The sequence below is a fragment of the Sphaeroforma arctica genome (genome assembly GCF_001186125.1).
Source record: "Sphaeroforma arctica JP610 unplaced genomic scaffold supercont1.437, whole genome shotgun sequence".
NCBI classification, from domain to species: Eukaryota; class Ichthyosporea; order Ichthyophonida; genus Sphaeroforma; species Sphaeroforma arctica.
This window is the reverse complement of record NW_014040121.1, coordinates 56,415-68,400: the sequence shown is the minus strand read 5'-3', so window position 1 is coordinate 68,400 and position 11,986 is coordinate 56,415. Positions and strand designations below refer to the sequence as shown.

The 11,986-nt window shown below is 43.1% G+C and overlaps 2 protein-coding genes across 2 annotated transcripts in view; one reads left to right on the top strand and one right to left on the bottom strand.

The window, feature by feature from the left end:
• Positions 1-122: 122 nt before the first annotated feature.
• SARC_06237 (hypothetical protein) lies at positions 123-6,233 on the top strand (the record flags this gene model as incomplete). Its single annotated transcript, XM_014299875.1, has 9 exons — positions 123-281; positions 677-800; positions 1,488-1,594; positions 2,247-2,329; positions 2,730-2,832; positions 3,732-3,810; positions 4,372-4,513; positions 5,098-5,185; positions 5,882-6,233. 9 exons carry the CDS (start codon positions 123-125, stop codon positions 5,948-5,950), a joined length of 954 nt encoding a protein of 317 aa, XP_014155350.1. The 3' UTR covers positions 5,951-6,233.
• A 2,063-nt stretch (positions 6,234-8,296) lies between these two features.
• Positions 8,297-11,986, bottom strand: part of SARC_06236 (hypothetical protein) — a gene marked incomplete at its 5' end in the record, with an annotated part of 8,380 nt that continues 4,690 nt past the window's right edge. Inside the window, 6 exons of the mRNA XM_014299874.1 lie at positions 8,297-8,384; positions 8,616-8,739; positions 9,555-9,702; positions 10,310-10,433; positions 10,608-10,667; positions 11,340-11,425. Coding sequence (XP_014155349.1) covers positions 8,309-8,384; positions 8,616-8,739; positions 9,555-9,702; positions 10,310-10,433; positions 10,608-10,667; positions 11,340-11,425 — 618 coding nt within the window. The 3' untranslated portion in view covers positions 8,297-8,308. The remainder of the gene's footprint in view (positions 8,385-8,615; positions 8,740-9,554; positions 9,703-10,309; positions 10,434-10,607; positions 10,668-11,339; positions 11,426-11,986) is intronic.

Here is an 11,986-nt window from a genome sequence, read left to right as displayed (position 1 = left end):
TATGTTTATATGCATATATCAATAGTTCAATGTTGGGTACATGCATTGAATATAGTGCACCTTTTACTACTCAATTGAAATTCATTATGCTCCGTCTAAGGGGTTCTCGGTAGAATGAACTAATGTTTCACGACGTTGATTACCGTGTAGTGCTTGTGGGGGGCGCAGGTACGACATATGTCGTGCTGGAGCAAAAGCACAAGGACGTTCTGAATCGAGAACGACACACGTCGCGATATCAAATGAGCCAACTCCAAGAACAACTACAAAGACAGTTGCAGGTATGGCCAGCCATCATCTTCATATGAAGTATTTGCGGTTACAACATTGAAATGGTCTCAAAAGCACTGTTTATTGTGCGATCCAGCTGTGACGGCTAGTCTTTAACTGTATATTAGTCTTTAACTGTATATATTTTCTAGCGCAATAGCATGCACAAGCTATCAAGCACGGATCAGCATGTTTCGGACAATGCGCAAACAACCTTGTACTCGATGGTGCATGTTTTCACCTTCTCTCCGAATCTGCATTGTTACGTTAAATTTATTGAAAGTTCCAAATAAGCGCCACCGAAAGTTGGCTAACTTGACAAAGTGCACATGTTCAATACATATATACCCCGTTGCATCCTATTGACTCACATATGCACATATGAATGTATTGCAATTATACTTAGATTTCACGAGCCAACGTACCAATCGCCCCTGCCAACCGCGTGCAACCACCTACTCCTGCAGCAGCCCCCGGCGCCGAAGTCGCAACACCGCCCCCATACGATATCATGAAATACGGATTCCCAAGTATGTGTTCATTGTGCAGACAAGATGCGCGCGAGATCAATAGATGTATCGCAGCAATATGTTGTCACCGAACGCTATGCATGGATAGGTGGCGGCTATGTACGAATGTATGTCCCATAAACAGTGTGCCATGAAAGATGACAAATCACTATAGCCCGGGGAGCGATGTTCCATGCGTGTAGTATGTGCAGGGGTTTAAAAGGTCAGGTTTGCACACTATGTGCTTCGGGTATTGAAACGACGAGTGAGTGTAAGGACGTGATCCTGCCCTCGTGCAATGCATTCCCTATAGTAGACCGACCAATGGGTGTGGAGTTGTAGTCACTGATCGAGTGAATTGAAATGAGGGCGTCTCTCAGATGATGTGAGGGGTTATATGTTCATAGCAGTTATCCTTTTAGGGTGTGATTGCCGTTGATCGGGTCGTATAGCATCACATATCGGACTGCAACCGTTGTCACCTGCGCGTTTGTATTCTGCTCGCACGAGAATTGCCAAGACCTTTATGGATATATCCGCCACTTGCACATAATGAGATATAGCAAGCAGTGATATATATACACACACACAAAGAAAATGGGAATCAACTCTCGGTATGACCAATCAGCTGAAAATATGCGCTTCTGTTTTGTGTCAACTGATTGGAACGTGTCTTGTGTCTATGATGTTATGATTGGTTTGCAACAGGTCTGGAGAATGTGCGCTATCGAGAAGGGCACGTGCTCTCGTACGACAACCGTAATAAGACGGCCAATTGGGTCTGCGAGAAATTCACAGCTCAACACCTCAATGCAGTACGTATGCTTGAATTCGCCTTCGGGTGATATGTATGCGTGCGTGTTCACTGTGTGAATCGGATTAAAAGAAATAGATAGAGTATAGTTTTGTGCGTAGCTGACGGGTGATGCATGTGTTTGCGCTTTGGATGTATCATCGCGTTTCAGACGCCCAATGCAGAATGGGGTTGTATATATATTTGCTACTGGATACACGCTCGTATGGCGTGGTCCTTGAGAGTTCATTTTACGCAATAGCTCGTTCGCATGTGCCAGCAGGTGCGTTTATACAGACGCCCAACGCAGAATGGGCTGTTTGTATATTTGCTACTAGATACACGCTCGTATGGCGTGATCCTTGAGAGTTCATTTTACGCAATAGCTCGTTTGTATGGGTGCCAGTGGGTACGATCAGGTCTTCCAAATAGTCGCTATTCATCGGACAGCCAGCTCCATAGTCAGTTGGCCGTATGTGTTTGTATTTTTTTTGCACTATTTTTTACCAGACAGGATTTTTCTTCTTACTTTGACACTATGATTTTGCTTTAGCGTTGCTATTCACTTCTGTGATCACGTCAGTAGTTGCCTCTAACCTAATCGTGCTTGTTCGCTGGCCTGTTTACTGCGGAGTTCGCTCACATCTACTGGATTTTGTGCGCACCTTGTGTAGAAAGCGGCTGATCGAAAGAAGACGCAGTTCTTTGAAGACCAGGAGATATACGAGCTGTGGAGGGCGAAGCTCTCAGATTACAAGTATGACCAAATCATTGACGCGAATACCGAAACGTGAATAGATTGCAAAGTTTATATTGTGTAGTGTGAAGTGATATACATTGCACACAGCGTGTGGCCTTCTGCGCACATGTCTAGTGCCATATGAGTGCTTGTCTGTGCTGTGTACACGCGTAGCTGAAGTAGAGCTTGCATGTAGGACGTACGCGAGACAGTAGCGAGAAGAGAAGGGAAGAGAGGGTAGGCATCAGTTGAATTTAGACTATGTGCAGTGTAACAAATGTTGTCGCACATTCGCGCACACACGAGCGAGCTCTCCCTGCCATACGAACGAAGTATCGAGGGAGTGCGTATGTTTGCTTTGTATGCACACAAGTCTCATCTAAAACATTTAACTGTGCTACATTCATGCTACAAACAGACGCAGTGGGTATGACCGTGGTCACTTAGCGGCAGCGGGCAACCACAAGTATTATCAGAAAGCCATGGACGCGACATTCTCGCTCAGCAATATGAGTCCCCAGGTATCACAGAGTATCACTATGCGCAGGGCGTTGATACGCACAGATTATAACCACGCGTAGGTTGCACTGTACAAACATACGAATTGTCGACCGCTTCGTGCAGTGTCATTGGACAGTCAAATGGCCGATTCCTCAATATCCTTGAATTCGCGGCGGATACTCACAAGTGTGTGAGTGAGACGTACATTCGAGTGCTTATGTGTGTATTTGCGTTAGCACTGACTTGTGTGTTAGTGTGTGTATGAGTCGGCAGCCGCTTTCGTTGGATGGCCTCCATCACCAGGCGTAGTTTTGTTCTGTTGGTGACAGTATAACAACTATGGTGCTATATATCCCCTGTGGAATAAGCCAACGGTTCATGTAAGCATTTCTCACACATAGGGCAGGGCACGTGTACATACCCCCGTGTGCACCCGCAAATACCTCCCCACACGCTGAATGCCACTGGACTGAGTTTACCTACAAGCCCGTGTAATTAAAGTACCAACGATGTCACGCACAAGCTTTCACTCAGACGGCTTCAGAATATGTGAATCGGTGGTTGACTATCCCAGTCTCTGGAGAATTGTAAATGCGGGAGTTCTCTGGGCATACCATTGCCATTGCTCCTAACTACTTTGTCTACCAAGGTTAAGCGTCTTGATGGACCAGATGTATGACAAACGTGTCCAGTGACATGTGTTATATATATATATATCGGATAATGGGGAACAAACGGTCCAGCCCAAGTTGTGAGGCCTTTGGGTGATTGGCGAAGTCTCTCAAACTTGAGAAAATCTATGATTGGCCTTTGATTTCAAGTACGACAAACTCGTGGGGGTGTGGACACACTCGATGTGTGAACTCAAATTTGTCGTTTGCCTTGAAGTGAAATATGCTATTGCGACTGTTTTGTACAGGTAGGTAAGGGGTTCAATCAGGGATACTGGAAAGAACTCGAGGACTATGTCCGGGACCTGACGAAAACCAGCACAAACGGTATGTGTGAACTACAACACAACATGTACAAGCTTTTAAAGCATAATTTATTCTTTTGGCTTCCAGAATCAGTTCGTATGACATCCGTATCCCGCCTCTGGCAGAAAAACATGAGATTGTGCCTATACCTGTAAACACTTCTCTCGCATACACTGGAATTCGATGTCGCTCATCGGTGGCATGTACAAGCCTGCAAGCAGTATACTCCCCTAAGCAGCATACGTCCTTGTGTGCTTGTGATTTTTCGATCGCCAGCTGCCTTACTTAGATAGGGTTGCAAGGGGTCGGTTGCACTATGTCTCTGATTGTCATTTAGTACATTTAATATTTAGTCAGCGTATGCCGAGTTAGTACAGCTGGTACTAGTAGTATGTGTAGAATGCCAGATACGCACCTTCAGTGATGTAGGTGAAGGGAGATATCTCTGTGATACCATGCGTGACATAAGCTGCCTGCACATTTTCTCAGTACGACCATCTTGAAACATATACTACTGATTTTGGCCGAACGAATACGATGAATGAAAGCACTCACACATTGTTACGCTTTTTATTTGAGTAGTCTATGTGTGTACGGGGCCGTTATACTTGCCGAATGAAGTCAGAAACGGCAAGAAATACGTCAGGTTTGAAGTTATTGGTGAAGGAAATGTGGCCGTTCCCACACACTTCTTCAAGACGATGCTGTGCGAGAAGAATGATGGGTACGTTGCAGTATTTGGAACCTGGCGCACGCTGATACCTCTTGTTCGATAATATACGGTATTTATGTGTTTTGGGCTTGATAATGTAAAGTAGCGATGTGCTTGTCTGTTGTGTGCAGAGGCGGGCTAGGTTGATAGGCAAATCGGAGGCGCATTGAATTATCCTGAGAAGTGATGTAGGAGTTGTTACATACGCAATCGGCTCTCGTTTGATCTATTGAGTTTCTACTGCATCTATAGAGCACGGACAAAAAGTACCAGGGGTTAGCTGCACGCCTTAAATTATTGATTGGAAAGCACCAATTTTACATCTCTAGTATAGCTGTTAGGCCCCTTAAGGGTACTCGTCTGCTCAACTGTGGGATCTACTATTGCTGCGAAAAACTCGTGCAGACGGTGAGGGTAACACGCATGATATATCTGGTTCAGCTCGGCGTATCAGACTCATACACTCAACACTCATTCAACTGATCACTGTACCAAGAATGTGTGGCGAATAGATATCAATTCGTGATGCCATGAAACTCTAACTGGTGTGATGTCGATGTTATCTCAGAGTTAATAATCCCTGTGTATCGTAACAGGTCAGTAGCGATTGAGGCATATATACTGCCCAACGAAGTGATTGATTCGAAAATACCTCTGAAGCAATTCCGAGTACCGTTGCACAAGGTGAGAAATCAGATACTTGATAAGTAGTTCGTGTCCAAAGGTCGATGTCTTTTGGCAGACAAATTTTATTTGCGAATTTTCGAGTTAGTTTGTTACCGTGACGTGCTGCGAAACTATTCGGGATGCGTTCAAAGTCATGTATAAATTGCGACTATCCATTTTGTATTAGTTTCACGGAATGTCTGTTCTGGTTGCATTCTATTTAGTGGTCAAATTGGCAAGGAGATTGGGTGTGCACATTGTGTGTGTTTATGAGATTCGTAGGTGCAGAAAATTTCTATAATATAAAGACCTGAGCAGCCACCAAACACAATTACCAGCCAATCCTGCACTACGCAGACAGTAAACAGATTACACAGAGTACCCACATTTCCTATACTGGCAGCAAATTTCTCTTGTTCAGTGTTGCAGTTTCGACAAAAGCCGAAATATGATACTCCAGTACAGTCTATATAGCACTTTTCACTACTGGTTTTGCATTTTCTTGTATCACTGCGTCGTTGCGCTGCTTTTAACATCGCTGGTAAGAAATACTGATCGCGTGTCATAGCAACACCCCCCCTGACAAATACCGAACATACCTGTCTAGTTGCCAGGATCGTTATTTTCGTTTGGTAGTTATAGTACTGTATTAGACCAGAAAAAAGACGGCGATGATTGTTCCTAATAGTTGCATTTTTATATATACTTTCTCAGGTGGAGGCTGCGGCGGGCGGTCTCTTGTATCCGGGCCTACTAGACAAATATAAATATGTCGTCGCTTAATGTAGCACTACCTAGTAACTAGTTTGTAGAGTAAAGATAGGCGCCATAAACAGGAAGTGCGATGTTCGAGCACCGACTAAACCATTCTAAAGTTCTCCGTGTCAGCCTGTTAACTGTTTTCCATTGGCCTTCCCATGCACCATGTGTGATTCACTTATGAGATGTATAATCGCACAATCTTACCTCACACCACTAAGCGTTGCGATGCACTTCTGGATTGAGATTGAAATAAGCGCAGTGGCCACCAATATGCTCCGGACCCGCTACGAATTCCCAGTCTAAATTTTATTTTAGGGGTGACTAACAACTACCCCAACTCTATTCATAGTGAATGTGCTATCATGGGTGTCGGTATTCGTCAAATGTAGATGATCACGATATGTAGTAATTAAAATTCACCGTTTATCAGGCGATTATGTAGCATCGATATTCCAAATTGCACAGCTCTTCAATAATAAAACGCATTCGTATGTAGTTATGGGGGAGGGAACTCTTAATCGCCTGTTGGAGCCTTTGTAAGTCTTTGTACCCCCATGATGAATCCGCATTGCATAGAGCTATCGCCCATAGACCAAAGGCCAGTGGTTAAAAGCCATAAACTTTGACCCCCTGGCCCTGGGACCTGAGTCTTCTACATTCTTGATCAGCGATCGACATTTTTCAGGGGAGTCAAGGCTCACTTTAGTTGATACCAGAATCCAGATGTGAATATTTTTTTTTTACTGCTTGTTCAATGTTCACACAAGAGAGAATAAGGCGGGAAGGCCAGGCCCCACCCAGTAGGCAGCAAGTCAGCAACCCAGCCCACATTCCCCACAACTTCTGAAATATTTTCGAAACAACAAGATAAATAAATAATAAATATTTATATTCCCCCTAAAAAGCATGATGAGTAAACCTATAAAGGTACTAAAGTAAAAAGAAAGAAAGAAACAAAATGCCCTTAAAAATTGTATTATATTTGGCTGTTTTTGCATAGCCTTCTGAATTATACATTTTTATATTTTTTAAAAGAAAAAAACAAACAGAACCAAGTATTATTTCTAAAAAAGGTGAGAAGCAGTCTAGTTTTCAGTCTATTTTCTCGGCGGTTCTGACTTTGACACTGTGTGGATTAAATACATGCACAAGTAGGCATGCTCAAGTAAACACCATGGTCCGCGGTGTTACATATGTACTTACTAAATACCGACGGGTCCCCGAAATCTGAGGAGAAAACCAAAGGTGGTCTCGTCGTAGTTCAGGCGAAAAATCTAAGCAGCAATCATGTACCCCAAATTTGAATTATTGGTCAACTATTTCCACAGGCCTCTCTGTATGTGATTTAGAATGTAGGCGTTGCTTTTATTATGCCTGGCTGCCTGCTCCTTAGGTCCAACTGAGTGCAATTTGGGACGGGCGTTATGAGATTGCTATCGATTAAAACTGGAAACACATCTCCGAAAGAGCAATAAAGAGTCGAAAGGCATGCACTTTTCATGTCCGCAGCAGTCTACGAATGAACAAGTTTTGTCAGATACGCATTGAGCAGGGAATAGCGTAATGTTTCATTTGCTTAATAATGGGTCGTGATATTACGTGCTGATGGAAGTATCTCAATATAACTCATTGTTGTTCAAAAGAATCGTCCTTGCCAGCATTTCCGTAAGGATGCTCGATAACAAAGGGTTGTGTCCCAATAGTTGAGACTTGTATCACATCATGTGAAAAACGAATTCTGTTGCAAGCAGGCACTAATTAAATATTTCCCACAGGATTGCTTTAAATGCCAGATTGTTCGTGTGTATTGTGAGAAAGCTTCAGATAGTCGTCCTCAAGAGTAAAATACCGTAATATTAAATGCATCGATTTGCATGTTGCTAAATTTTTGATGCTATGTGTTTCATATCGAGAATCCGACACTCCGATATCACATTCATTTTGTAGAATCGAAACAAAGTCGGATAGATCGACTGACTGAGAAGTCAAGTTTTTAGACATAGGTAGCCGCGCAGGTATACCGGCGGACCAGCTGTTTTAAGAAATGATACCAATGATTCCGTAATAGCATGCCCTTCAAGCGAAACAAAACTTCGACATCTACCTGCGTCCACAATGGTTGTTCCTCTACTGATTTAAATGATATGAAATGAAAATACACTCGTCCACATTAATAGCTAAGCTAGAATCTATCAGTCTTATACTATAACTCTTCATCAAATAAAGTATAGGATATACAGTATAATATACAGGCAAGTAGCTGGCTGTATAGGTAAGTAGACACTGAGGAGAGTGTATGTGGCTGCTTGTTTCCCAGAATTCAACCGGCAATAAGCCAACAGACCGATTAATCCCATGCGATGTTCACTGCGTATTCTTTTATTCACCATATGATGCGGACTGTTGTATCTCCATACCTACCGGTGTGGAACTGGACTTCGACACTTTACTAAATCTGAACAGAAATATAGTTGAGGTAGAATTGTGAGGTCTTGAAAGGCAAAGATTCAATATCTCTGTCTCAATTTTCACTAGCATTCATCTCAGACCTCTAATGATAAAACCTGTGACTATACTTGAGCCTGACATATAATTGCGCACTGTGTTTAATGTCGATTCACATCTGAGATGTCAACACACGGAGATCACATATTGTGCTCGATACAACCTTATGTACGATACCTACCTATTTTTGGTCATCGATGTCAGTAAGGAGGCTGTCTTGTCTAAGGGCTTCATACCCGTCACTTTGTCGAGCATATGTGCATTAGGGTAGTAATTCTTGCTCTTCCTTTTCCTTTCATTTGAGTCTAAAGAGAAAATAAACGTGCAAGATGTTTTTAGCACTTAAAATCGTTATGCACCGGTCTCCGCAACATAATTTGTGCTTTCACACTGTCAATTGCATAGCTTCAAAAGGCTCTGCTTTTTACAGAGCGAGATCCCGACCGGCACATATAACACACGATCTGGTAACCGTCAAAACGTCAACATAATCGTATACAGTACAATACGGCTTGCCCGGTGTTGAATAATCGGAACGAAACGCCCTTATGAGCTGCATGACATGTACATGTACATGTTCTTGTTGTATTAAAGGCCAGTTGAACATGTTGGTGAGAAAGGCAACCGTTGTTGGAACAGGCGTTCGTTACTTGTACGCAAGGCGAGGCCGAATCTATTCATAGCTCAAACATGTTAACGTTGAGTATCCAACAGCAACGGTAAACTTATAAACTAACGCTAAAAGTTGAAGTACATCCTTGTACGCCACATACTCGAAGAAGGGGCACCAAAAGACTGAACCTGCATGTATGTTTATCATAATTACACCTCCTTATATTGCAATTGTATGGTAAATATTTATCGTATTCATCATAATAAGGCTGCATCCGCAGATCATTTACTATATGTCAACTAGATATGCGAGCCGGCAGTATCTGTACCGTTCAAATAATATTTTAAAAAGATACACACCCAAACACAACAGTCTAGAGCTACGAAACCACACACAACAACTTGGATTCTCAATATTTTATCGAAACGCTACCAACCCACACACAATCATTTTGGTCGTTTACACAATCACATTACACACTTCTCAACATCTTATCGAAAGACTAACCTCTGCGGACATGTGCGAGCTCGGGGGTACTGAGTGATTCGGTAGTGCTGTTTAGGGAACTCTGCTGACTAACTCTGAATAATCTGTCTGAATCACCATCAGTAGCTGATACATCATCTACACTACCGCAGATCGTTTCCAGTAAGCTCTGTGGCGATAGAGTGGGACAGTGGATGAAGTCCTGACATTATGTGGTTACATGTACGCATATACTAGTCATTAGTTGTAATGAGGTCGTCTACATACTTGCTGATATTATATCACCACGCTGACGCTGGATTGCCTCTGGGCTGAGTGGGGAATAAGAAAGCAAAATCTAAAATGCACAAACGTACAAGTGTGCTCTATTGAACGAAATAGCGGCAGTTATGTCATACATATGTGTGTCTCTAGTGGCACTGTGTTAAACCTGTTTGAACCATGATTACACGCACTGCGGATCTTTATGTGTATCACCCAGGTCTCAATGTACATTGTTTGTATATATACTTGCTACCGATGCACCACAGACTCAGTTTTCAATTAAATCTTTGAAGCCATTTCAATGGACGCTATCGAATAAGATGTAGAAACGTATACAAATGTAGGCGGCATGGTATGTTGACTCTAAATGCGTAATCTGAAGAGATTGTACACTTTTCTTGCTAGCAGTTGTACACATACGAATCGAGAGTGAAAGACAAACGTGGAAGAGCGACGCACTGAGAGTATCGGTATATGGCTCAGTGGCAAACATATCTGTGGATTCAACATACCGTATCAATAAAGCGCTCATGGTCTGACACGGTGAGTGTGCGCGAAGAGCCTTTTCCGGTTAACTCAGTGCTGCCCAGAGACTCGGAAGATATTGCCGTCGCCAATTCAGCGGAACCCGTCCTTCTGTTGAAATGTGCGCGTGTTTAGCGAGTACCAGAGTATGGTCTAGCAACCATGAAACGATACACAAGGTTTGAGCCATATCGTTCTTGCCAACGTATGAAGGGGTAAAACACCAGTATAAATACAATGTCGTTCCCATATATCACCTTGTAGCGTCTGTTTAACTACGTGTACCTTATCACGACGATAGGCCCCTCTGCCCCCACCGCTGACTGCGACCGCCGATGCATCAGACTGTGACCGAGGATTTCAAAGGGTAGTTAATGATATATTAGTAAACTGATGACGGAATAAGCTTTCAGTGTGATAATAGCCATCACGCTAGTAGAGTGCGCACACGCCTCTGCATTAGTAGGCGCCAGCATTCAAACCGCTGGAAGGTGGCGGCGTGTGATTTGACGGCGGTCAGAGTACGGTATTCAATACTGTCTAGAGTGGGCACGTAGATAACCGCATACTCCACAGCCGACACAATTCTGTACGCTCTGGAACTGCGCATTCTTGCGCTAGTTTCACACTGAAGCAAATTCAATCGCGTGCAGCGATTAATACACACAAATGGTTACGTATTGCACAATAATAGCGCAGTATATAGCACAGGCATACGTACACTGATAGCTAACACAAAGACAGCTGGCGCGCATACATACCCTTCCAATTATAAAAGCAACGAAATCTACTCATGGCAGTTTCTGTCCCCTGCTAAACGGATAGAAGCCTTGCATAGACGTGCGAGTCCCGTGCAAACATGAACTCTAGTCACGGGTAGTCTAATTGAGGTCATACGCAACAACTGATCATATGTCGGCATACACAGTCTTAGCCCTGACACACGCCAACAAGGCACCACGTGCCGATAGACGTCGTGCATGTGCACACAATTCAACAACACTGTCAACTACTTACAGGTTCCCGTGGGAGCCAGCGGTGTACTCTTTGAACCGCTCTATCGATCCACACATATTCGTCGGAGACAGGGTGCGCCTTGAGTTCTGTCCAATGAAAGTTGTAGGGGAAACCAAGTCAGTACTGGTATTTGTCTCGACAGCTGATATGGGTCTTTCCTGACGAGTTAAATATCTTCCTGCAGCACGATTGTTGTTGCTTGTCAGCTATTAGTAGCGAGTGTCGTCAGATGGTACGGTGGTTGGTTGGGTGCGGCAAGAGGCTAGATAGTTGCAGGCAACTGCTCACACTATAAGTCTGGGACCTTTCGGTACGAGTAATACGTTTAAAAGATTCTTTATGGGCTTGCCACTATAATCGAGAGACTGAAAGCAGTTGCATATGAATAGTACAAACTTGCTATGGAGTTAATACTCCATCCAATACAAATTGCATCGCAATGTCAATACGGACAAAGTGCATGATTTTGGAATATGTCAATATTGTTTATTGGCCACGAGTCCTTTCAAAAATATTACGCATAATCAGGATATCACTACACACCATACGGGCATATATATATATATATATATATATATATATATATATATATATATATATATACTACTACTACACTACACACACACACACACACACACACACAACAC